General features: G+C 37.6%; 3 protein-coding genes across 3 annotated transcripts; 2 read left to right on the forward strand and 1 right to left on the reverse strand.

The window, feature by feature from the left end:
• The first annotated feature begins 4018 nt into the window (after positions 1-4018).
• LOC147283826 (receptor-like protein 7) lies at positions 4019-6841 on the forward strand. Its single transcript, XM_086244905.1, is given in 2 exon segments — positions 4019-4476; positions 4479-6841. Coding segments are annotated over 2 exon segments (2733 nt in total). The 5' UTR covers positions 4019-4020; the 3' UTR covers positions 6756-6841.
• Positions 6842-7648: 807 nt separating this feature from the next.
• LOC147283827 (uncharacterized) lies at positions 7649-14032 on the reverse strand. The gene is made up of 4 exons (XM_086244820.1): positions 13461-14032; positions 9205-9288; positions 9035-9124; positions 7649-8237 (listed from the first exon to the last, which is right to left on the reverse strand). Exons 1-4 carry the CDS (start codon positions 13872-13874, stop codon positions 7974-7976), a joined length of 852 nt encoding a protein of 283 aa, XP_086100946.1. The 5' UTR covers positions 13875-14032; the 3' UTR covers positions 7649-7973.
• A 5980-nt stretch (positions 14033-20012) lies between these two features.
• On the forward strand, positions 20013-23008 carry LOC147283828 (actin-7). The gene is made up of 5 exons (XM_086243523.1): positions 20013-20147; positions 21094-21164; positions 21260-21653; positions 21736-22349; positions 22463-23008. Exons 2-5 carry the CDS (start codon positions 21105-21107, stop codon positions 22526-22528), a joined length of 1134 nt encoding a protein of 377 aa, XP_086099649.1. The 5' UTR covers positions 20013-20147; positions 21094-21104; the 3' UTR covers positions 22529-23008.
• Positions 23009-23234: the final 226 nt, after the last annotated feature.

Here is a 23234-nt window from a genome sequence, read left to right on the forward strand (position 1 = left end):
CGATCCCCGAACCGCACAATGTGATAGTGAAGTGCGGAGAATTCTAGATCTACAGAGTATAACTCATAATATGCCAGACGCATTCTCTGATCTAGCTAAAGTGACGAGATCACATATACCTGCTGCAAATGTGCCTGCAAGGATATCCGTCCCCGAAGGACGTGTCGTCCTAGGAGGCTGTGTCGTCCCAGATGGACGAGGTACAACAATAGTGGCTAACCAGTCATATGTCCCTGCCCAGAAGTGAGGTTGACCACTAGGTTCGATGGACTCTTATCCCCAGAAGAGGATACATTTGGCACAAATGAGTTCCCTTGACATCGCGATCTCAATCGATCCATCTCACAAAATAGTTCCGGATTATGGGTCCGTCCCAGAAGAGACGGCGTTAGGGGACGCTCCAACGTTTGAACCCACTCCCGAGAAAATAAAGATCTCTATAAATTATGCATGCTTAAATGAGCTCTGGAATCGAAACGAGATTATCATCGATGATATATTTGTATTCGCGGTAGCTACCGAAATCATAACTAGCGATGACATCGAACCTCACTCCGTTGATGAATGTCAACGTCGAGACGACTGGCCAAAATGGAAAGAAGCAATCCAGGTCGAATTAGATTCCTTGACAAAGAGAAAGGTATTTGGGCCTGTCGTTCCTACACCTTCCCCATGTTAAACCTGTAGAATTTAAATGGGTATTTGTAAGGAAGCGTAATGAGAAAAACGAGATTGTGAGATACAAGGCTCGTCTAGTGGCGCAAGGATTTTCTCAACGCCCTGGGATTGATTACGAGGAAGAGTATTCCCCCGTAATGGACGTCATAACGTTCCACTACCTTATCAGTTTGGTAGTTTCCGAAAAACTGAGTATGCAGCTTATGGATGTGGTCACTACTTATCTCTATGGGGATCTTGATACAGAGATATATATGAAAGTTCCCGAAAGACTTAAGACACCCGATGCAAATAGTTCCAGACCACGGAACACGCTCTCCATTAGTTTGAGGCGTTCACTTTATGGATTGAAACAATCCGGACGGAGGTGGTATAACCGTCTAAAGTGAGTATTTGATCGGGATGGGATATGTGAATAATGTTCTATGCCCTTGCGTGTTTATTAAGAACAAGTTCTGGTTTTGCTATTGTAGTTGTTTATGTCGATGACATGAATCTAATTGGTACTCCTGAAGAGATCAAGGAAACTGCTAAACACCTGAAGTTGAAATTCGAGATGAAAGATCTTGGGAGAACGAATTTCTGTCTCGGCCTGGAGCTCGAGCACCGTGCAGATGGAATTCTAGTCCATCAATTGAATGACATCCAGAAGATGTTAAGGCGCTTTAATGAGGATAAAGCGAAGCCTTCTAGCACGCCCATGATCGTCCGTTGTCTAGATCCTAAGAATAATCCGTTTCATCCCGTAGATGATAACGAAGAGATATTGGCACCAGAAGTCCCATATCTAAGTACAATAGGCGCATTATTGTACTTGTCTCAATGTACTAGACCGGACATATCATTCGCTGTGAACTTGTTAGCTAGATGTAGCTCTGCGCCAACACGCCGCCACTGAAATGGCATAAAAGACATTTTCCGCTACCTTAGAGGTACGCCGGATATGGGCTTATTCTATCCCTAGCTACGCATCAAGGAATGGATCGAACCCCATCGATCCTCAGAATGATGCCCGCCTTTTGGATATGCTGACGCAGGGTATCTATCAGACCCGCATAAGGCGCGTTCTCAAACTGGTTATGTCTTTGCCATTGGGAATACAGCAATATCTTGGAGGTCTACGAAACAGACCCTTGTTGCTACCTCTTCGAATCATGCTGAGATTCTAGCCCTTTACGAAGCAGTTCGTGAATGTATATGGCTAAGAACAGTTTCCAAGCATGTTCGAACTATGTGTGGGCTGCATTCCACCACTGATGAACCAACGATCCTTCGCTTACATCCAGCAGATGAAGACGAATTTCATCAAAGGAGACAACACCAAGCATATTGTACCGAAGTTCTTCTTCGATCAACAGCAACAAGAGCATCAGATGATTAAAGTCAAGCAGATCCGATCTCAAGACAACCATGCAGACCTCTTCACCAAGTCACTGCCAAAGTCCACGTTCTTGATGCATGTTCGAGGTATTGGGTTGCGTAGATTGGCTGATTTACCTAGTATGTAGTCTTCAGGGGGAGTCGACATCAGGGGGAGTATCCCGAAGCATACTCGCTTGACCATCGTGTACTCTTTTGTCCTTCGTCCAGGGTTATTTTGTCCCACTGGGTTTTGTTACCTGGCAAGGTTTTAATGAGGCACATCTTGGCATGGTCACCCTACTCATACTACATCCTGAAGATGTGTTGATCTGATATATATGCATTTGCTCATCTTTTCCCTTCGACCACGGGTTTTTCCCATTGGGTTTACCGGGCAAGGTTTTGGTGTAGCAACTCTAATGCACCCCGCTCCCATTGACATACTATTTGCCTATGATCCAGAAGATATGACTTCACCTACTTTCGAGGTTCTGATGTGACTACTCCACACTCAAGCGCGTTGCACTCTTTTTCCTTCGACCAAGGTTGTTTTTGTTCCCACAGGGTTTTTATTACTTGGCAAGGTTTTAACGAGGCAACTTAGAAGCGCATAGCAGAGACAACACTAATGACATGGAATATCCAAGGGGGAGTGTTGTAAATATATTGTTATATGTGGCTATCCCTGTAATTAGTTATAGGGGCATACTAGTAAATATACAAAACCTAGTAAACCCTACTTCTATATAAGGATATTTATAACATGAATAAGATAGACTGATCATATTCTCTCTGCCTCCTCTCTTCCACAAACCCTAGATTTTCACATACTTTTACAACAGTTTTATAGATATAGTAAATTACTTATTTCTTCCTGCTATAAAGAATAACACAACCATTTAAACTTAGATATACTGAACACTATATTTTTCCATTAAACTTGTATAAACCTTTACTAGTAGTTTACTAGAGTTGACACATAGCACGCACATAATATAGTGGTGATGCTCACCACCGAATTAAAGTGGTGAGCAAATTTGCTGTCCTTAATTTATTACTTGAGCTAGATTGAAAATCTCAAACCATGATTGTACACCAACACTTCTACAAATTTGACCCCTTTATCTCACCTACAAGTAATGCACTCCTGCTCTCTATATATATTTTACCTCTCAATGCACACCCTATATACTTCACTGATATTTATATGAATATTGCACACAAGCTATGCCATATTTATAGAAAATTTCCAAGTCGGAATAGGTTATGGAACGGCAATGCATTTTATTCCTTGCTATTTATAATTCAACACCTACAAACTAAAGACTCAAGTGTTCATACATGTTTTTTTAGGCACATCGTGATACATGCTTCAAATGCATACTTAAGATCGAAAGCATGTCAATTTAAAGGTCCCATTTACATAACTTTTTCAAAGCTTTTTGGGTTCGATCTCTTTTCTAAGGCATATGAAAATGAGTAGTGCTTCCGACCAACAAAAAACAAAAGAGTAGGGCTGTGTTTTCATTATCCTAACCACTTAAAAGAGCAATTCCCATTGCCAAATGTTTAGCTTTCTACAAGCTTTACAAGCTTTATTATAAATGATCACCAATCTCCACAAAGCTTTTTGGATTCTATTTCTAAAGGCATATGAAAATTAGTAGTGCTTTGTTTTCATTATCCTATCCACTTTAAAGCAATTCCCATTGCCAAATGTTTTAGCTTTCTACAAGCTTTTATTAAAAATGACCAATCCCGTTGCCAAACCTTTTGGTAAATTATACTTTTGAGCTCATATAAATGACCAAAAGCTAGTCTTGTGCAGTGTTGCCGTACAGATTCAACGTGTGCACAAACCATTGTGTTACTCGATATAAAGATATATAGATATGCGGCTTCCATCACAGATTCACATTTCTTTGCTTATACGTAGTTGATCTGGAGATGACTATGGGGTCATCTCAGTTGTGTTACTACATGTCCATCCTTTTTCTCATCATCATCAACTCACAACTTTATCTCACTCACTCTTTTTCTTCTGCGCTTCCCAAGTGCCATGAGGATGACACTTCTGCCTTGTTACAATTCAAGGCAAGCCTTGTGATTGACCGGTGTGTTTCTGGTGATACATTTTCTCATCCTAAGCTTGTATCCTGGAAGCTTATTAATGGAGAAAATTACAGCAACAGTGATTGTTGCTCATGGGATGGAGTTGAGTGTGATGAGGACACCAGTCATGTTGTTGGTCTCCACCTCTCTAGCAGCTGTCTCCATGGTTCTATCAACTCCAGCAGCAGCCTCTTCCGCCTTGCTCACCTTCAAACACTTGACCTTGCAAACAATCATTTCAAATACTCCCCAATTCCATCTGAATTAGGCCATCTTTCGAGGCTAACAAATCTAAACCTCTCTCAATCCGCCTTTCGTGGGCAAAAATCCCATCAGCAATATCAAAGCTATCCAAGTTGTCATCCCTGGATTTGTCCCTCAATATTGATTCAGATTCTGGAGAAAGTTTGTTGGAGCTAAAAAACCCCAACTTAAGAAACCTCATTCAGAACTTAACAAGCCTAAAGCAACTCTCTCTCAGCTCTGTTTCCATATCTACTGTGCCGGAAATCATGGCAAATTTATCTTCCCTAACAACACTTCTTCTAGGAGATTGCGGATTGTATGGCGAATTCCCAAGCCGAATTTTTCATCTACCGAATCTGCAGTATGTTAGGCTGCAGGACAATGAACATCTCAAGGGTTACTTCCCTGAATTTTATTCAAGCAGTCCTCTCAAGGTATTGAACCTCTCTGGCACAAGTTTCTCTGGTGAGTTACCAATTTCAATTGGAAACCTTGGTTCCTTGACTGAAATGATTTTAAGAAACTGCCAATTCTCAGGTCCCATTCCTCCTTCACTTGGTAACCTTACCCATCTCATTAAACTGGAGCTCTCTTACAACTCTTTTACAGGCCACATCCAACCTTCACTTGGTAACCTCACCCAATTAACTAGACTGACCCTTGGATACAATTCGTTACAGGGCCAAATTCCAAGCTCATTCTCTCAACTTAAGAATCTCGAGATCATAAGCGTGGTGAGAAACAACCTTAATGGGACAGTGCGGATCGACATGTTTTATACGTTTAAAAGGTTAAGTATACTTAAACTATCATTCAATAGTTTGTCACTGCTCACTGAATCCAGTTCAAACGTCAGTACTAGTCTGGCACAGTTGCGCATCCTAGAATTAAGTTCCTGCAACTTAAGTGAATTCCCAGAATTCCTTAGAGGCCAACACAAATTGAGTTGGCTAGAACTTTCAGAAAACCATATTCAAGGTCAAATACCCAAATGGTTATACAATACTAGTACAGAATCCATGCAGGCTTTACTCCTTCAAAGAAATTCTCTAACTGGCTTTCAACAAACTCCAGCTGTTCTCCCATGGTTTAATTTAGAAGTTTTTGACATTGATAATAACAAGTTCCAAGGGCCTATCCCAATTCCACCGCCATCCATCAGGGTTTACCAGGCATCAACAAACATGTTAACAGGGGAAATTACACCACATGTTTGCAAGATGAGTTTACTCAATATCCTCGATCTTTCGTCTAACAATCTCAGTGGCATGCTCCCCCTATGTTTAGGAAACTTGAGCAGTAATCTACAAGTCCTGAAACTAAAAGGAAACAACTTCCATGGCACTGTTCCTATAACATGTACAGAGACAAGCAGATTAAGGATGATCGATTTAAGTCAAAACCAACTTCAAGGTGAGCTACCAAGATCATTGGCCAACTGTACAATGCTGGAGTTTCTTAACATTGGTAGCAATCAAATCAAAGATACTTTTCCGTCCTGGATGGCAGTTCTTCCCAACTTGAAGGTTCTGGTTTTGCACTTTAATCAGTTTTACGGTGCAGTTGAAACAAATTACACATCCCCCAACTTGCGCATAATTGATCTCTCGCACAATTGTCTCTCTGGAAATTTGTCTTCAACATACTTGCAACAATTAAATGCCATGACAATTACTGACGATGATGCGGAGTTACAATATTTGCAGGTCAGGGTGCAAGGAGACGGTTGGTTTACACCGTTCCATTTTTCAATGAACATAACGAATAAAGGTACGAAGATGGCGTATGATAATGTTCAAAGTTTCTTCAAGATCATGGATCTCTCAAGCAACAGGTTTGAAGGGGACATTCCAGAGTCCATTGGCAACCTAAAGGGCCTCAATTTGTTCAACCTTTCCAATAATGCTCTGAGGGGTCGAATCCCATCATCTTTCAGTAATCTGAAGAAACTTGAAACATTGGACCTTTCTCGAAACAACTTGTCAGGCGAGATCCCACCACAACTTGCAACGCTCACATTCCTTGGATCCTTCAGTGTCTCACATAACAATCTCAGGGGACCTATACCAACAGGGACTCAATTTAGCACATTTTCGTATCGTTCGTTTGAGGGAAATCCAGGATTGTGCGGTATGCCATTGCCAAACAAATGTGGATTAGTGTTTGACACCGTTCCACCTCTACCTTCAACATCTGAAAAGAATGGCGTAGAGTCTTTGTTTGAGTTTGGTTGGAGAATTGTTTTGGTGGGCTATGGTTTTGGCTTTGTTCTTGGAGTTGTTGTTGGAAACGTCATGATTAGCAAGAGACATGATTGGTTTATGAAGACATTTGGAAGGATAATAAGAAGAACTTGACTGATTTGAGGGTGAGATGCATGCACTTGCAAGAAAGAGTTGTGTGAGGAGTTGGCCTATTCAGCATACTAGATTGTGTAAGATTACGTGTACTTGCAAGTGTGTAAGTGTGTGACTTAATTATTGTAATCATGCTTTAAGGGCATGCACTTGCAAGGAATAAATGTGTGTAGTGTAATCATGCTTTGGGGACTTTCAAGGAATAAATGTTATCAAATATGGTCCAAATTTGTATAATATTAGGCATCGTTTATTACTCGGGATTGGAACACTGTATTACTTTGAATAAGACTATATTGTAGAGTACTGTTATTAACACTCCAAAAAAATCATTCTGCATTCCAATTTTACAAAAACATAAGAGAAAATTTGTACATGTTAGAGTGCAGGTATTGTATTTTACTTTATTATTTTAGCAAACAAAATCCACACATGAATTTTATACAAATTCTAAAACAATATTAGTACTCCAACAACCAAGAAATAGAAAAAGGTAACATAAAGAGAAGCTTTACTCATCATTAAAATTGCAGAACGTTTGAGCAAATAAATTATGGTCAAACCAATTCCCATATATCCTTGAAATGGGGGTAACACCGGGCAGTTTCAAGTTTCGATCACACATCTAGGCCCCTTTGGGGCTGCTTTTTGAAAGCACTTTTATTAAAAGCACTTTTGCTAAAAAGCACAAATATATTTTTATAAAAATTCTAAGTGGTTCAAAAGCACTTGAAAGTGCTAAACCCTTAATGAGGAAGCAGCTGATAAGTACTTATCAAAAAACCCCTTAAAAAGCGTTTTAATAACCTAAAAAAACTTTCATTTATTTTTGTCAAACGCTACCAAAGGCGCGATTTTGACAATTCTAAAAATAGTGTCAAATGGGCCCTCAAATAACTGCTACACATAAAAGTGTAAAACTGTTAAAAGACTGCAAAAGCATCTAATGATCAAGTTGATCTGACCTGGAGAGGTACAGAACCTACCATCTTATTGATCCGATAGAAACATGAGAAAGTCTCAAAGTCTGCAAAAGGTTCTTCAAATAGCAACATGAAAAGCTTTCCTCGTCCCATTTTATCCCTTAACATCACCTTGCCTCGTAACAAAAATTACTTTTTTCCTGTGAAGGAGACTGTTTTATGCAAAGCATATATGAAGGAACTGGATCTAAAAATACAAAATCCTAAAATGAACAAACTAATTTCTCTCCTTTTGTCAAGTAGATGGACTGGCGGCCCCCTCCTCTTCTTCAGTCAGAAAGGGAATGGGTTTGCTTGGGGCTGGCAAGCGGCCAATGCTATCAACTTTGTCCCTCTGTTTTGGGGGAGGTCTAGCTGCCTTTGGCAATAACCTACCTTTCTTTTCAAACCACTCAGGTTTGAGCAGCGCTCGAAAGCCCAACTTGTTGTAATACACTCTTCTTACAGATCCACCTGCAGCTTCAACTGCTTCCTTTGCTCTTACAGTGACACGTGATACCTGTAAACCTCATTTGTAAGTCCATTTCTGAGTTGCATGCAGAAAAGAGGAAGTTAACGTGCTTCACATGCAATTGACAACTATGAGATCAAGTGCACAAGTTATCACAAAATTGGATATCATAGCCTTGGAACCTGACAAACCAGCATATAAAGGACCTATGGTAATAAAACCCAAAGTCTGACTTGTATACATATTGTCCATATGTTTGTCTAAAATAATTAGCATATAAAGGCATTGGCCAACCCTAAAGATTAATGAATGAAGAGCTTAGCAGCAAACTAGTTTAACATATCTAGAATCAAAGTGAATTAGGTGTATAATTTTCATTCAAATATGTTGATATAAACAAATAACTTAGTTAAAACATTTCAAGACATCATTAAAATTTCCACTAATTAATATGATCAATAAAGAGTAATATAAATATCAAGTTTGAACTGCTCTCATTTTTAAAACTTAATGGAAATTAAAGGGAAAATCAATAAACACTCAAAAGAATAAACATAGATTACAATGACATCATCATACCATTAACTTAGCAGTAATAGCATTAGCATCATATAAATTTAACTGACACCATCATTCCTTAGTTCAAAAATCAGCACTGGATAGGCAAGTTACTCCCATGCTACCACGTTGATATCATTATAGAATCCAGCTCAGAAGAGCAAAAAGAATTTTGCGGCGAGTGCAGCAATTTCAAATCCAGAAAAAGTGAACAGGCAAAGCAAAAAGATGCCCCAACCACATAATACATAGGTCAATGGCAAGTAGAAGCCCAGATGAACATATACCTCCAGATGAATCGGCCACTTTATCTGTTCAGCACCACGTCCCATTAATCTCACTCCATCTTTTATCTGCTTCCCTATTGCCCCTGTATCCTATTGTAATGGTTATCACCAGATTGAGCTAAAGTGGATGAACAAAATGGCTCAATAATCCAAGAAGGAATTTACTGTACCTTGAGAGTTTTCATATTAATCAGCTCAGAAGAATCAATCTTTCCTGCATTTATAAGTTTGGCAATTTTTCCTAGTCCTACTGGCTGCCACAAAGATATGCATACAATTATCAGAAATGAATGGAAATGAAGGTGGCACATTTAAAACACTACATAAATAATAAAGGCTTAAATAGATTAAAATTTAAAATTCAATAAAGAGGAAGAACGGGATAAAAAAATAAAATTGATAGCCACAGCATCGTAAAGTATGAATTTCAAAAAGAAAAGGATATATGAACTAGAAATTCCAACAAATTTATTTGATTTAATTGTGGGACAGGAGCTCTCTCTATATATAGCACTTGTTTGCTACCTATCATTAAACAGAAAGGGCATAATCTTTTTAAGGCAAAGTGTATACATGTTAGTGCAGAAAACAAAACTATTATTAAAAGGGTTGAGGAATCAGTATGCACCATACTTCCAAAGATTGACATGATACATCCCTGTGGTTGTGAAATAAGAAGGATTTTAATATCGGAAGACATGAATGGATACTTAAGCTCAGGCATGGAGATGGCAACAATATTTGGGTATCATGCAACTCATAGACCCATGCCATTGCCCCAATATTTGGCAGCAGATTAGAGCAAACTCCAAGGACCGAGATTGCATGAAGACCTTGTTTCCCTCAATTGATCTTTGGATTGTAAGCCAATGTTATGTTGGAAGTGGGAACCAAGTAATGTTGGATCCATCCACCAGGTGGGATCCTACAAGTTGTGATCTGCATAAAGTGGATTCAATTGCTTTCTTTCTTCCTCAAGCATTATGAATTGTGGTATATAATTTAGGATGTCGGTTAATGGTAGTTTATAAAATTTCCAATTTCATTTGACACATGTTTGAAAAGACAAGGATATGGTTTTCGTTCTTATATGGACACAGTGTAATTGTTTCTTTTATCCGCTTTGATTATATTCTAGGAAATATTTGAACCAAAATCATAGCCCAACCCTATTCCACCATTCACCACCTGAGCCAAGGCTGGAGGGCCTCGTTCCATTTGAATTGTCATTATTAGTAATATGACCTATAATTCAGAGTAGAAAGCCTGAAATACTTAAGGAATTGCAATCCCCACAAATAAAGAAATTATCTCCACTTTCTAGTACACCCTTAGTTCGTTACTTTTTAAGTGTGTAAGATAAGACATTTCTATAAACGCATGCCCATTGGAAGATGGGAACTGATGAAACACTGATTAACATGCTGCAAATTCTTGATATAAACTCTCGGCCATGTACAAATTCCAAATACTTCCTCACTCCTTAGAGCTAGAAGCAGCTTCCAGAGAACAGGAACAGCTATAACTGACACTGAAAGACATTTCTTCTGTCAACCTACCAACTACAAAGACAGTTTATACATAACACTAAGTAAAAGGCACTATTTCCGTTCCCTACCAAGAAATCAAAAAATAATGGCACATTGAAGGGGTTTAGGGCAAGACATTACAGCCATCCACAGCCACCATCTTTTAATTTTAATTTTAACTTATTTATTTTTTTGGCTAATCAATCACCTATTTATCCACCTATGCTAGGAAGACTTGGAGGTAAAGATTGGAGGGAACCAAATATGGTAGGGATAGACGTGCACACTAAAAGGGTGTTCCACTACACGAAGCTCCTGCAAAAGAAGTGTATGGGCAGGGCAAGATGTAAGCCATACCCTTGTTTCTAGAGAGATTTTTCTGCGTCTCAAACCAGCGAGCACCAGCTTACTTGGGCCAAGACATACATACACCAAGGCGCATTAACAATAAGATTTTCTTTCTATTGCAATAAACCAAGTCAACGGATATGGAAACTTGAGCATTAACCCTGGAAATTCCTGTGAAGAAAGTGAAATTGGAGAATGCACCCAGTACATATTGAATATCCAATTTGAACAGTATCTAAAGCCTTGCAGAAAAATAGTTCCAAAGAGGATAAGTTTCCTGTGCCTGAAATTACCACTGCTTTGCATAATCACCAACATTAGGAAAAATGATATGTTAAAGGCCTTAGTAGTACAGTTTTTTTTTTTTTTTTTGAGGGGAGGGGGATGTGGGGGGGGGGGGGGGGAGAGACAGAGAGGGGTAACTTGCTCATAATAAGGAAGGGACTGAGTATCATTTTTTTTGAGAGATTTCAATTCATACCCATTCTCATTCCAAGGGTTTTAAGAAACCCATGCAGTGTAGCATTCCCATTCCAATGTTTGGAAACGCCAAGAATGGAAATGTTGTTATCGTACCAATGAAATTTCATCTTATGAAAGTATAAATATAAGGTCACAATTACCATTATCATTTATTCTAAAGTTTCTTTTGAGAATGCAAAACCTCATTTTGTGGGATTTGGATGCCCATGGGAATGGGAAACCAACCCTTTCATTCTCATATTTGCTCTTACCAAAGATAGAAAAGGAACCTCATCCCATTGCAAACCCATTTTATTAAAAGCAAACGCTACATGATAGTAATATGTATCATTGAACCAGCAGAGAATTGCCAAGCAAGTAAAAAGGGTTCTTCCCCAAGTGCACAGACAACAGTTTACTTTAGTACCAACTACCCACTGACAGCCAAAGATTGACATAGAATAATGCAAGACGGATAATCCTTTTAGGACTTTCCCAACTGACCATATTTAGCTGACCATGTGAGGTGTCAGCTCATGTATGGTAAAAGATGACCATACATCAGCTGACACCTCACATGGTCAATTAAATATGGTCAGTTGGGAAGGTCCCAATAGCATTACCCATGCAAGACCTTGGTGGCCATCATAGGTCATGGGTTTGCAGAAATTCAGTAATGGGAAGATTACACCTATGCCCCTGAACATTAACTTGTATTGCACTTTGCCCCCTAAAATTGACTCCAACGCCCCCTGAACTATGATTTTGTTGCAATGACAAACTTACCATCAATTGCATCCAATTTTCTATTAAAATTTGACATGTGACATGCACATGACCCCTTCTATAGGCTATTTTCTCTCTCTCTCTCTCTTCTCTTTTCTGTACAGGCATTTTGTAGTTATTACTTTTTCATATTTTATTGATCAGATTGGAGTTTGGGATGATTGAAAGAGCACATAAGACAGGTCTCTTGACAACTCTATACGTTTTCAATCAAGATGAAGCTGTGGAAATGCCAAAAGGTGGCGCTGACATAATACATCCGGCTCTATAGGGACAAAGACAGCTGTCTCAATGGAAGAAAGTGTAGTTCGTGTACAGAGTATACCAAGAAGCTGTTTCAAAGCAGTGATGAGGAAGGAGCTGTCAACGCCAAGAAAGCAAGAGGAGGAGGCAAAGTGAGGATGAGAAGGGAACGTGGGTGTGGGGGGGGAGGGGGGGAGAGAGTATTTTTCTTGGAGTAGGTGTGTTGTGGATGTCGTAGAGGAAGAACCAAGGCTGGGTTTGGTTTGACGAAATACCGTAAAAAACTGGACGTTACGTATCAAGTTTTAATAGAAAACTGGACGGAATTGACGGCAAACCCCAAATTACAACAAATCAAAAGTCAAAATTCAAAACGCATAGGTATAATTTTCCTTTCAGTAATTCATTATTTATTGTAGATTTTTACCATTTATTTTTGTGTCTACACACACACAAGCTCCTTGGGCATTTTAATAAGTACATGATTACTAATCCGAATAATGTATTCCTGTTAAATATATCAACTTCATTTGAAATATAAAAAGAATATATCATCCTCATCTTAAAGAAACTAACTGTTCAAGTCCCTAATAAGAAGAGAACAATGGTGCTCTATTCATGCATACCTTATACCATTCTGCCAGTTTTTAATTTAGATGACACCCAGCCAGAGAAAAAAATCCCGGTCCTAAAAGCTCCCTCCTCTACAATTTGCTTCTGCACTATAACAAAATAAATTACCTTCTCAAGTTGACTGAACGAGTGAACGTATTTCCTAGTACACAAAAAGCACCAATTTATTCTTCAATATCTCCAAAATTAACCAACTCTTCTTGATCATCTTGAAAACAACTTAGGACATATCCCATCAGCTCATAATCCAATTGCACGAAAGTAACTCTAACAAGAAAACCCGTGAACATTCAACAAAGCTCTTAAGTTGTCTCACACCACAGTACCACACATCTAGCCTATCACAATGAAGGTACATTTCCTTCATATTCCACCATTTTCAGAGAAACTAACCAAATGAAAAAATAAAAAGAAGAAAAGGGTACCTGAAAGGTGAGACTAAAGGGGTTCTTAAAGCCACGCTTGGGCAAACGACGTCGCAGCGGGGTCTGACCACCTTCAAAGCCCAACTTGCCGGACCCTCGAGCCTTCTGACCCTTGTGGCCTCGGCCAGCAGTCTTTCCTTTCCCAGACCCAATCCCACGGCCTTTCCTTGTCTTCTGCTTCCTGGGCACCATGCCCCTCAGATCGTTCAAGCTCAGCAGACTGTACGCTCTCACTCCCTGAAACCCAAACCCAACTTTGTCATTGCTAATGCTTGCATTAGGGTTTGGGCGTTGAAGGAAATGTAAGGATAGGGTTGAGATTGGTGAGGGTGTGAGAGTGAGAGTGGGTTTGTTGCGGATTGAGGAGCTGAGAATCGAGGTTGAGAGAAGGGATGGGAGTCTTCTTCTTAGCATATTTGATATCTTGGTGTCAATCCGCTATTATTGTGTTTTTTTATTGTGTTTCATTGAACCATTACCGTGAGCTGCCTGGTAGGTAAGCTATCTGGGGGGTTTTGCCGTGAGCTGCCCTGGAATCTACAGAGGAGGAGGGTTTAAGAATTGGGGTTGGAAGGATTTGGGCTCCTTTTTCCCCATTTTTTCCTTTTTTCCTTAATATCTGTTTTGCAACTCAAAGTTTAATTAGCCGATTACAAATAAATCATTAAAACTTTTCAATGTTACATATTAATTAATTCACTTTTTCATAATTTTATTTTAGTTACAATCGATTAAAATGAAAAAAAATCAATTATAATAAATTAATAAACACACAAAATTATGCATATTTATATTTGTATTGGGTTTATGTTTGACTATTACGAAACAAAATGGCTTATGATTTAGCTCATAAATTTTGGGCATAATTGTAAACCCCTAAACCTTATTTATATATCATAAACCTCATTGTTATACACTAAACCAAATCAAAAGAAACATGGTAATTTCACACTTATAAGTAATGGAAAAAATAGAATGGGCAAATTGGTATTTTCTGACACATCAAAATACATGACATCAGCAAGTGGATTGGATTTAGTGACTAAAGTGAGATAAAATTTTAAAACTCATTAAACTTTATGGGAAGAGAAAATTTACATTAACCATTATATAATATTAAAATATTTTATTAATTTAAATATAATTTGCTAAAGTTTAATTCAATTTTCATATTACCATCTAAAATTTATTTTGTTTCACTTTACCACCCATAAGATGTTTCCTTGCCTAGCTCACTGTACTCTTTTACATCCCTTCGGTCAGCTAGTTGATCAAAATTAATGACTAGGCATTCATTGAAAATCTATTTTTGCTTATATAAAAGGTTTTTTTACACTTTATTTGCCTAAATTTTGGGATCCATCTTATTTTACCACCTAAATAAATAATTATGTCAATTTACCACCTGAATTTAAAAACTTTTGCAACGTGCAGTATATCCAATTTTGTCACTATTTCCATTTAAAAATAAGGGAGTATTAGTCTTTTCAAGTTAATTTTATACATTAGAAAAATAAAATAATTCAAAAACCCTCACTCTGCCTCCCTCCCACCCCACCCCACCACACCCCACCCCACCACACCACACCAGCTCTCTCTTTCTTTCTTTCTTTCTTTCTTTTTTTTTTTTTTTTCTTTCTTTCTTTATTTCTTTATCTCTTTCTTACTTTCTTTATGTCTTTCTTTCTTTATGTCTCTTTTTCTTTCTCACTCTCTCTATCTGCAACACAGTCGCCAGAGCACAAAGCTTTAGCCAGCGACCTTGCCAGCCTCCAAATTAGAGACCAACGACCTTCGATCTGGAGGCCGGAAAGGTCGCCGGCCTCTCTTTATACTCCGACAACTATGTTTAAGAGAGAGTGAGAAAGAAAAAAAGAAAAAAAGAAAGAGAAAGAGAAAGAGAAGGCTGGTGGGGTAGGGGGAATGAGTGGCTGTGTCTAGAGGCAGAGGAGGGGATTGGGGGGGATTCTGAATTATTATTTTTTTCTAAAATATAAAATTGACTTGAAAAAATCAATACACCTTTATTTTTAATAGAAATAGTGACAGAATTGATAGTAGTAATTACGATATTGATATATTTTTGTTCAAGTGCTAAACAAGAGTTTTTTTTTAGAAAAAATATTTATGTGATTTTGGGTTTTTATCTTTTGGGCTAAGTGATTGTGATTAATGGTTGAATTTTACAGTTTTACTTTCATCATAATTTTTTTTTAAAGCAATTTCATGATGTTGAAGTTTGCATTTCTATACTTTTGGATTTTGCCTTTCATTTGTTATGCTCGTACTTACTTTGTTAATTAAGTTTGTTACCGAGCGCTCAATAGTGTATAATTTTTATGTGTTGAGTGCTCTGACCTGGTTTTTCGACTTTTATATTGAGGTTTAACTATGAGATTTTGGGTTTAAACCATAACATAACGCCTCCAAAAAGGTCATTCTACACTATAGGAGGGTTTGGAGTAACACCGTCGACTTATACTCTAAAAAACGAGTAGAGGAAGCAGCATTGCAAGAAACGACTGCATGTTTTAAAAAAATTTCACCGAACTCTTGGCAGCGTTATCGAGTGTTCGGTATTATGTGTGAACGTGTGCACCTAAACGGCTTCGAGTTTGATATTTCTTTATTCTAATATAAGACCAAAATGGTCTATCACAATGATGACAATAACGATAGGACATGCATAATTATGGCAATGGATTCTTTGATATAGATTTGAAGCTCATTTGAAGAAATTCGTGGCAATTTGACCATTTGAGAGAAGGACAATGCTTGGGTATTTATGTTTGAGTACCAACTTTGTACTCATCGTTAATCAAATGAGTCTATGATGGGGTCCACCATCTCAACTCTATTTTTCTCTCATAGTGGAGCTCATTTGATTGGTTATGAGTATTAGGTTGGTACTCAAACATGAGTACCTAAGCATTTTCCTTGAGAGAATAGCTTGTACAGTTGTGGGATACGAAATTGTTTAACATTCATCTAACATAAAGTAGGAAAAATACACAAGTGTACAAAAGATTGTAAATAACATCACCAATAAAATGTATATTAAGGCATAATTGATGTACAAAGCACAAAATCCACCCAAAAGAATCATGCTACCCCCACAAAGGCAGAAACAAAACAAACAAGATGACATGTATTGCAATCCACTTTCTTGCTGTGTGCAAAATTTGTTACCCTTTTGTGAATTCATTTGCTGTAGGGTATGAAATTTGCTACACTGGAGGTAATCACCATCCCTCAAATGGTGAACTTAGTACGTTCCTTATAGTTTATTATAAATATAACAAGTAGCACATCCATTTTCGTGAAATAGAAGAGACCCAGTTGCATATGCACGAAGGAGATAAAGGACCAAAGTCACTAAAACTTTCTTTGAAGTCAAACAACCTGTAAAAAAGTTAACAGGGATCAATGTTAGAGATAATGATAAAATCTAAATTAGCCACCAAAACAATGATCGAGAACTATGAAAACAAAAAAAAAATAAAAAAATTACAAGTTTTGTGTGTGTGTTATAGCTTTTCCTTACCGATTTCACGTTCAACAACTTATAATCTACCAGCATCAAATGTGACCCCCTCCCAAAAACTTGAGAGTTGAAATGTGCCCTTCTATTTCTATTTGGAGCCAACTAAAACTCTTCATTTGATAGGGCATGTGTATTATCGATAAAATTGATCATTTTCATATATAATCTCCACTAAAAGTGCCCAATTGGGGAGAGAATCACCTCAGATAATTTACACATCAAATATAAATTCGCAAAGAGAGACTTATATTTCATGCTTGTTTTTTTCTCAAAAATTATTCTAATAAGTATCAATTGCACTACCAAACTATCAAAAGGGCAATTGCAAAGTAAGGTGAGGAAAAAGCAAAGCACTTTGGCAGTTTGCACATTTAATAAGTGGTGTGTCATGCAAGGCCCCTTATGAATGGGTTGATTAAACAAATTCAGAGTGGGAATTTAACTCCCATAGAAGAGATGGAGAGGCTTTACGTGTAAGTCCACATTAAGTTCCATTAGTACCACATTATTTCTCTGATGTTCCATTAGTTTACATGTGCAAAAAACTAGTGAGGAGTGTGCTTCCCTCTTATCTATTATCATGATATTTTTTTGTTTTTTTTTGTGATTATGAAATAAGAATAGTTGAGGTGATTACTTGCCATATTTAATTTGTCATTGATGACTCTTAGAAGACTAAAGTTGCTTAGACACCCGGTGTAATTTGTAACAAAGAACTTATGTCATGCAGTCATATAATTTTATTTTTAGTTGGGAAAAGGGGGATGAAACTGGGCTATCCAACAACTGCCACACAATCATATAATTATTTCCTAATTAGTTTTTTATTTTAATTTTTTTTTTTGTCGTCTTTGATTGAGGTTGAATAGAACGGTTATTCTATAACTGCAACAATACACCAATATTGGTGATGATAGTACTCAGGATCTATAATATTGGTGTTACTGCATTCTTGTTGCTCTTAGATTCTGGGTAGTGGCACAGTTTAACTCGGATGCATACATGTAGTGACTTAGCAAAAAGGAAATTTTTTTTAATATACTTTATTGGACTTGTAGTTTTCTTTCTTGAAATCATGTTAAAAAGGCAAAATTGTGAACATGAGTTATGCTTTTTAGTAGATTCTCTGTCAATTATTAACGGGCTCTGGAGAATGTATGTCAGCTGAAAATGTGTTTAGAATTTTAGATAACTAAAACAAGCCTAATTAAAGAGGGTGAAATGGCTTTACATTTAAAATTCCAAACCACATTAAGAACAGTACAAGGAGGAATTACAACATTAAAAACTTAAGTCACAAATTAACTCTCAATTGTTATTTAATCCGAGGCAACCCTTGGAAGGCTTGAATTGTTCAGTCGTTCATTTCAATCACTATTTGCATAAGATCAAATGTTGTTCGGGATAGACTAAAGAGGCAACTAGAACAACCAAAAACCCTTTCATCTTTCTAAATCCTCTTCAATTAGGATCCTAATATGCCCATAGCAAAATCCCCAACAACAATTTCTTGTAGATTCACATATATATAATTTTTTTTTTTAATGCTAGAAGATTCACGTTTTTGTAACCATAAAAATGAACGTCAATTCGGGGTAATTGAGTTTCTAGACAAGAATTTTAGACAATTTATTGACTATATATCGACTACATTGCTGCAACATGATTTATAGATGATTTTTCAACAATATATCAAGTTATCAACCATTGCTGGCTTGTTGCAACATGATTTGTAGATGATTTTTCAACAATAATATATCAACTATATGTTGATCGACACAATATAGGAGTACTTTAGACCTTTCACATGCCAAAAGAGTTATCAAAAGTTGACATGTTTGCAAAGGGGACCAATTTGGTAAGATTTTCTTCTTTTTATTTGAAGATGTTGTGGCCTTTCAATTGTTATCGTCTTTATCGCAATTTTCAATTTTGGTTAGATAAGTGTATTGACTCTTGAGAAATGTATTTTATTTTTCCTAAAGTTTGTTTATTTAATTCAGAAAGAAAACAAGATGTAAGAAAGCAGTAAAATAAAGGGTTTTTTTTTTTTAAATTTTTTTAAGTCCACTTAAAAAACAAGGCTGATAATCCAATCCACATGCTACAGTAAATTTCAGCCAGGTTCACTTTAATGAAATGTTTGCGACACGAAACCCACTGAGCGCTCGGTGCACAACACTAAGTAAACGTAGCTATTTGAATTGTATAAAAATAATACTCATAAATATACTTTATGCATTTTCTTACATAAAAATGTAAAAAACTAATGAATCCAATATAAAACACACAATTCAAGTTTATAAAGTCACATCTACCCGTGTTATAACGTAAAAATGAGAATTTGCTTTTTTTGTTTAAAAAAAAAAACACGCCGAATACTTGACACAAAAAACACGAAAAAATTAGGACGTGAATTTTATTTGTAAAAAGTGGACCAATTTTTTATTATGAGTTTATCATTAAAAGCTGTAAAATAAAATTTAAAATAATTTACTGTAAAATAAAATTTGTGGGTTTGCAATTTGCATTGATTTTGAAATTTGAAGAATTTTGGTGCGAAAGTGGGTTTAAATTATGAAGTAGAGCCACAGCTGAGCCGATGAGCACCTGTTGGCTGTTGCACTGAATAATTGTCACGGACAGACAGATACAATAGTGAAGATTCTGTAATATGACAAGCTGACGTGGCACTTTAGAGCCGGAAGCAAAGAGATCTGACGGCGGAGATTAAATCAAAAAATCAAAATCCCGAGAGGAACATAACATGGGTTAAGTGAGGAGGGGAATTTTGGGGAAAGGCTGTCAGCCAGGTCACTCTATCTTTTCTCGTGGTCGAAATGATTCCTCACTTAAAAATAAAAATAATAAAATTCCAAAACATTTAAAACAAAATTCCAAAAACACCAAAATAAATTAAATACGAAATTCTTAATTTGGTCCAAATTTCATGTGCATTTCAAAACCCCCGGCTATATAGATACCCCTCCCTTATTTCTAGTACACCCTAATTCTTCTCCATTTTGAACTTTCGACTCCACTCTCTCAGCCTTGAAGAAAAGAGTGACAGTGAGCCAAGCCTTCGTCTTCAGAGGTTGGCTTGGTATTGTTCATCGCAGTCTTCGATCGTCTTCGTCTTCAAGGTAATCGAAGCGGATCTGTGAAATTTCTCTGTTTTTAATTCTGAAATTCTGTGTGAATTTTTTAGTTTTTGGTGAAATTGGGAGTGATTTGAAAATAGCTGGTAGATTGGGGTTTGTTTGTGCCTGATCTGGTGGATTTGATTGTTGTTCTGCTATGTATTTTATTCTTGGAGTTAGATCTAGAATGAGCTTCGCGATCCATAGTCTCTATGACCGATCGCTCTGTTAGATTGCGATTTTAGTTTTGTTTCTTCGTGTTGAGGTGGTTTGGTTGTCTGATCTGGTTCTCTTTTCTCTGGATCTTATCCTTTTGATCAGCTTTATGCTTATATTCTTCTTTCCTTTAGATCTGCCTATTTTCGTTTGTTTCCTCCTTAAAGAAATTAAGTTTTAGAAATTTGATATGCTTGGAAGTTGGAATTGTTGATGTTGCTTATTCAGCGGAAGCATCCAAACTCTGATTGTTTAGATTTAAGCTCCATGCAAGTTTTTGGCATTGCCCATATGTAAAAGAAAACAAAATTATAGGAGTAATAGAGGGATAGAGGACTCGGAGCAAGATCTTTTGAGGAAGAATGTTGAATTTTGCTGATAAATCACAACGATGGCAAAAACATAGCATTTTGTTTTAATTTCTAATAATGGGAGATGATTTGGTTTTGACGTGTTTGCGTTTAGTTGATTATGAACGTGAATGGGATGCAAACCTTAAGCAGTTTTCATACGTGTGTGTTTATTGATTTGAATAGAATATCATAGGATTTGTGTGCATGAGATTTTTATGTGATTCTTTCTCAATGAAAATAAAAATGATTTGAAATACGCTAACAAAACTATTTGATACTTCATTTGATCAGTGAGGGAGGTGTGAGAATATGCCCACTTATATGGGTTGACAGAAGTAGTATATTTTTGTTATATTGATTACTGTGCATTTCTAATTCAGGTTTGTAAAAGATGGCCGATACTGAGGACATTCAGCCCCTTGTTTGTGACAATGGAACTGGAATGGTGAAGGTAACTGTCATTTCGTGGCCTCTTTTGTGTTCGTTATGCATTCAAGCTGAATAATGTTTTAATTATACATTTGTTGTTTATCATTATGTATGCAGGCTGGATTTGCTGGTGATGATGCTCCCAGAGCAGTGTTTCCTAGTATTGTTGGTCGACCACGACACACAGGTGTCATGGTTGGTATGGGTCAGAAGGATGCCTATGTTGGTGATGAGGCCCAGTCTAAAAGAGGTATCCTTACCTTGAAGTATCCCATTGAACATGGTATAGTCAGCAACTGGGATGACATGGAGAAGATCTGGCATCACACTTTCTACAATGAGCTTCGTGTTGCTCCTGAAGAGCACCCAGTTCTTCTCACTGAGGCTCCTCTCAACCCCAAGGCCAACAGAGAAAAGATGACTCAGATCATGTTTGAGACCTTTAATGTGCCTGCCATGTATGTTGCTATCCAGGCCGTTCTGTCTCTGTATGCCAGTGGTCGTACAACTGGTTCGTATAAATTATTTCTGTGTCTAAGTTCTCAATATTTTGTTAGATTATTCTATCAATGATTGAGCTCCGCCTTGTACAGGTATTGTGCTGGATTCTGGTGATGGTGTGAGTCACACTGTGCCAATTTATGAAGGTTATGCCCTCCCCCATGCCATCCTTCGTCTTGACCTTGCTGGTCGTGACCTCACAGACGCCTTGATGAAAATTCTCACTGAAAGAGGGTACATGTTCACCACCACTGCTGAACGGGAAATTGTCCGTGATATGAAGGAGAAGCTTGCATATGTTGCCCTGGACTACGAGCAAGAACTTGAGACTGCCAAGAGCAGCTCTTCAGTTGAGAAGAACTATGAGCTTCCTGATGGTCAAGTCATTACAATTGGAGCTGAGAGATTCCGGTGCCCTGAAGTCCTCTTCCAGCCATCTCTCATTGGAATGGAAGCTGCTGGCATTCACGAGACAACCTACAACTCTATTATGAAGTGTGATGTGGATATCAGAAAAGACCTATATGGAAACATTGTGCTCAGTGGTGGTTCAACTATGTTCCCTGGTATTGCAGACCGAATGAGCAAGGAGATCACTGCCCTTGCCCCAAGCAGCATGAAGATTAAGGTTGTGGCTCCACCAGAGAGAAAGTACAGTGTCTGGATTGGAGGGTCTATTCTTGCATCACTCAGCACCTTCCAGCAGGTGAGTATCAGTTGCTTTTAACTTTCTAAATGAGTTCTTTTCCCTTGTTATAAATTCCCATGCTAAATGCAGTTTTTGCTTGATACTGATATGCTTGTTTTGTAATGATTTAGATGTGGATTTCCAAGGGTGAGTACGACGAGTCTGGTCCATCCATTGTCCACAGGAAGTGCTTCTGAGCTCTACAAATGTTTTGATGGTGAGTTATTTTTTCAATTTAGTTGGATTTTCGTGTCGTGTCATGTGAACTCGGTTTGGTTGGCAACCATATGTGTTGAGGTTGAGGTGGGGTCACGAAAGGAAAAGGGTAAATTCTGATCTTGATGTATCATAGCTTTTCGACCATGTGAGAGGATTGCTTGCAAAGGCTCTCGGTATATGTGGTGGGCAGAAAAAAATCAATCCAAATTCCATCCTCGCCTTGCCTAATCTGTGGCTCAACCATCTCGTTCAGTAGGATGCTTGTAGCAGAAGAGTGATTGGGATGTTTCTTTTTTTCTTTTTATTTCCATTTTGTTTTATATTTGACGGTCTTTTTCTTGGGAACATTATTATTAATAGTTTTTATTGTATCTGAAATTTTATGGTAGTGTCAGTTTGTGGTCATAAACTGCTATGGAAATTTATATTTAAATACTGGCTTGAAAGCTTGAGAGGAATCTTCGCTCTTCTTGTTGTGCCTGCATTTTGTTCTTTGGTCAGGGTTTCATTTTGTTCTTTTGTCGTCATACGATGAGCTTACCATTTGTCATTAACCAGCGAGGGCTTGCCGGTCCATGTTTATTAACATGTTTACTGTCTTTAGTGCCGGATTATTGAGTCCGAAGTCCGAGCCCGTTGAAGGCTATCTTGTTCCTTTCCCTCCCATTTAATTAGAATCCAAAA

Source organism: Dryas octopetala, chromosome 5 (assembly GCF_963921425.1).
Source record: "Dryas octopetala chromosome 5, drDryOcto1.1, whole genome shotgun sequence".
NCBI classification, from domain to species: domain Eukaryota; kingdom Viridiplantae; phylum Streptophyta; class Magnoliopsida; order Rosales; family Rosaceae; genus Dryas; species Dryas octopetala.

Bases quoted from the DNA above. Each gene is read 5' to 3' on its own strand.
- LOC147283828 (XM_086243523.1), top strand. From the start codon at position 21,105: ATGGCCGATACTGAGGACATTCAGCCCCTTGTTTGTGACAATGGAACT. The intron at 21,654-21,735 runs GTTCGTATAAAT...CGCCTTGTACAG, and splicing joins TGCCAGTGGTCGTACAACTG to GTATTGTGCTGGATTCTGGT. The intron at 22,350-22,462 runs GTGAGTATCAGT...GTAATGATTTAG, and splicing joins CACTCAGCACCTTCCAGCAG to ATGTGGATTTCCAAGGGTGA.
- LOC147283827 (XM_086244820.1), bottom strand. From the start codon at position 13,874: ATGCTAAGAAGAAGACTCCCATCCCTTCTCTCAACCTCGATTCTCAGC. The intron at 9,289-13,460 runs GTACCCTTTTCT...TCTTTGTGGCAG, and splicing joins CCTTTAGTCTCACCTTTCAG to CCAGTAGGACTAGGAAAAAT. The intron at 8,238-9,034 runs GTATATGTTCAT...TGAGGTTTACAG, and splicing joins AGTGGCCGATTCATCTGGAG to GTATCACGTGTCACTGTAAG.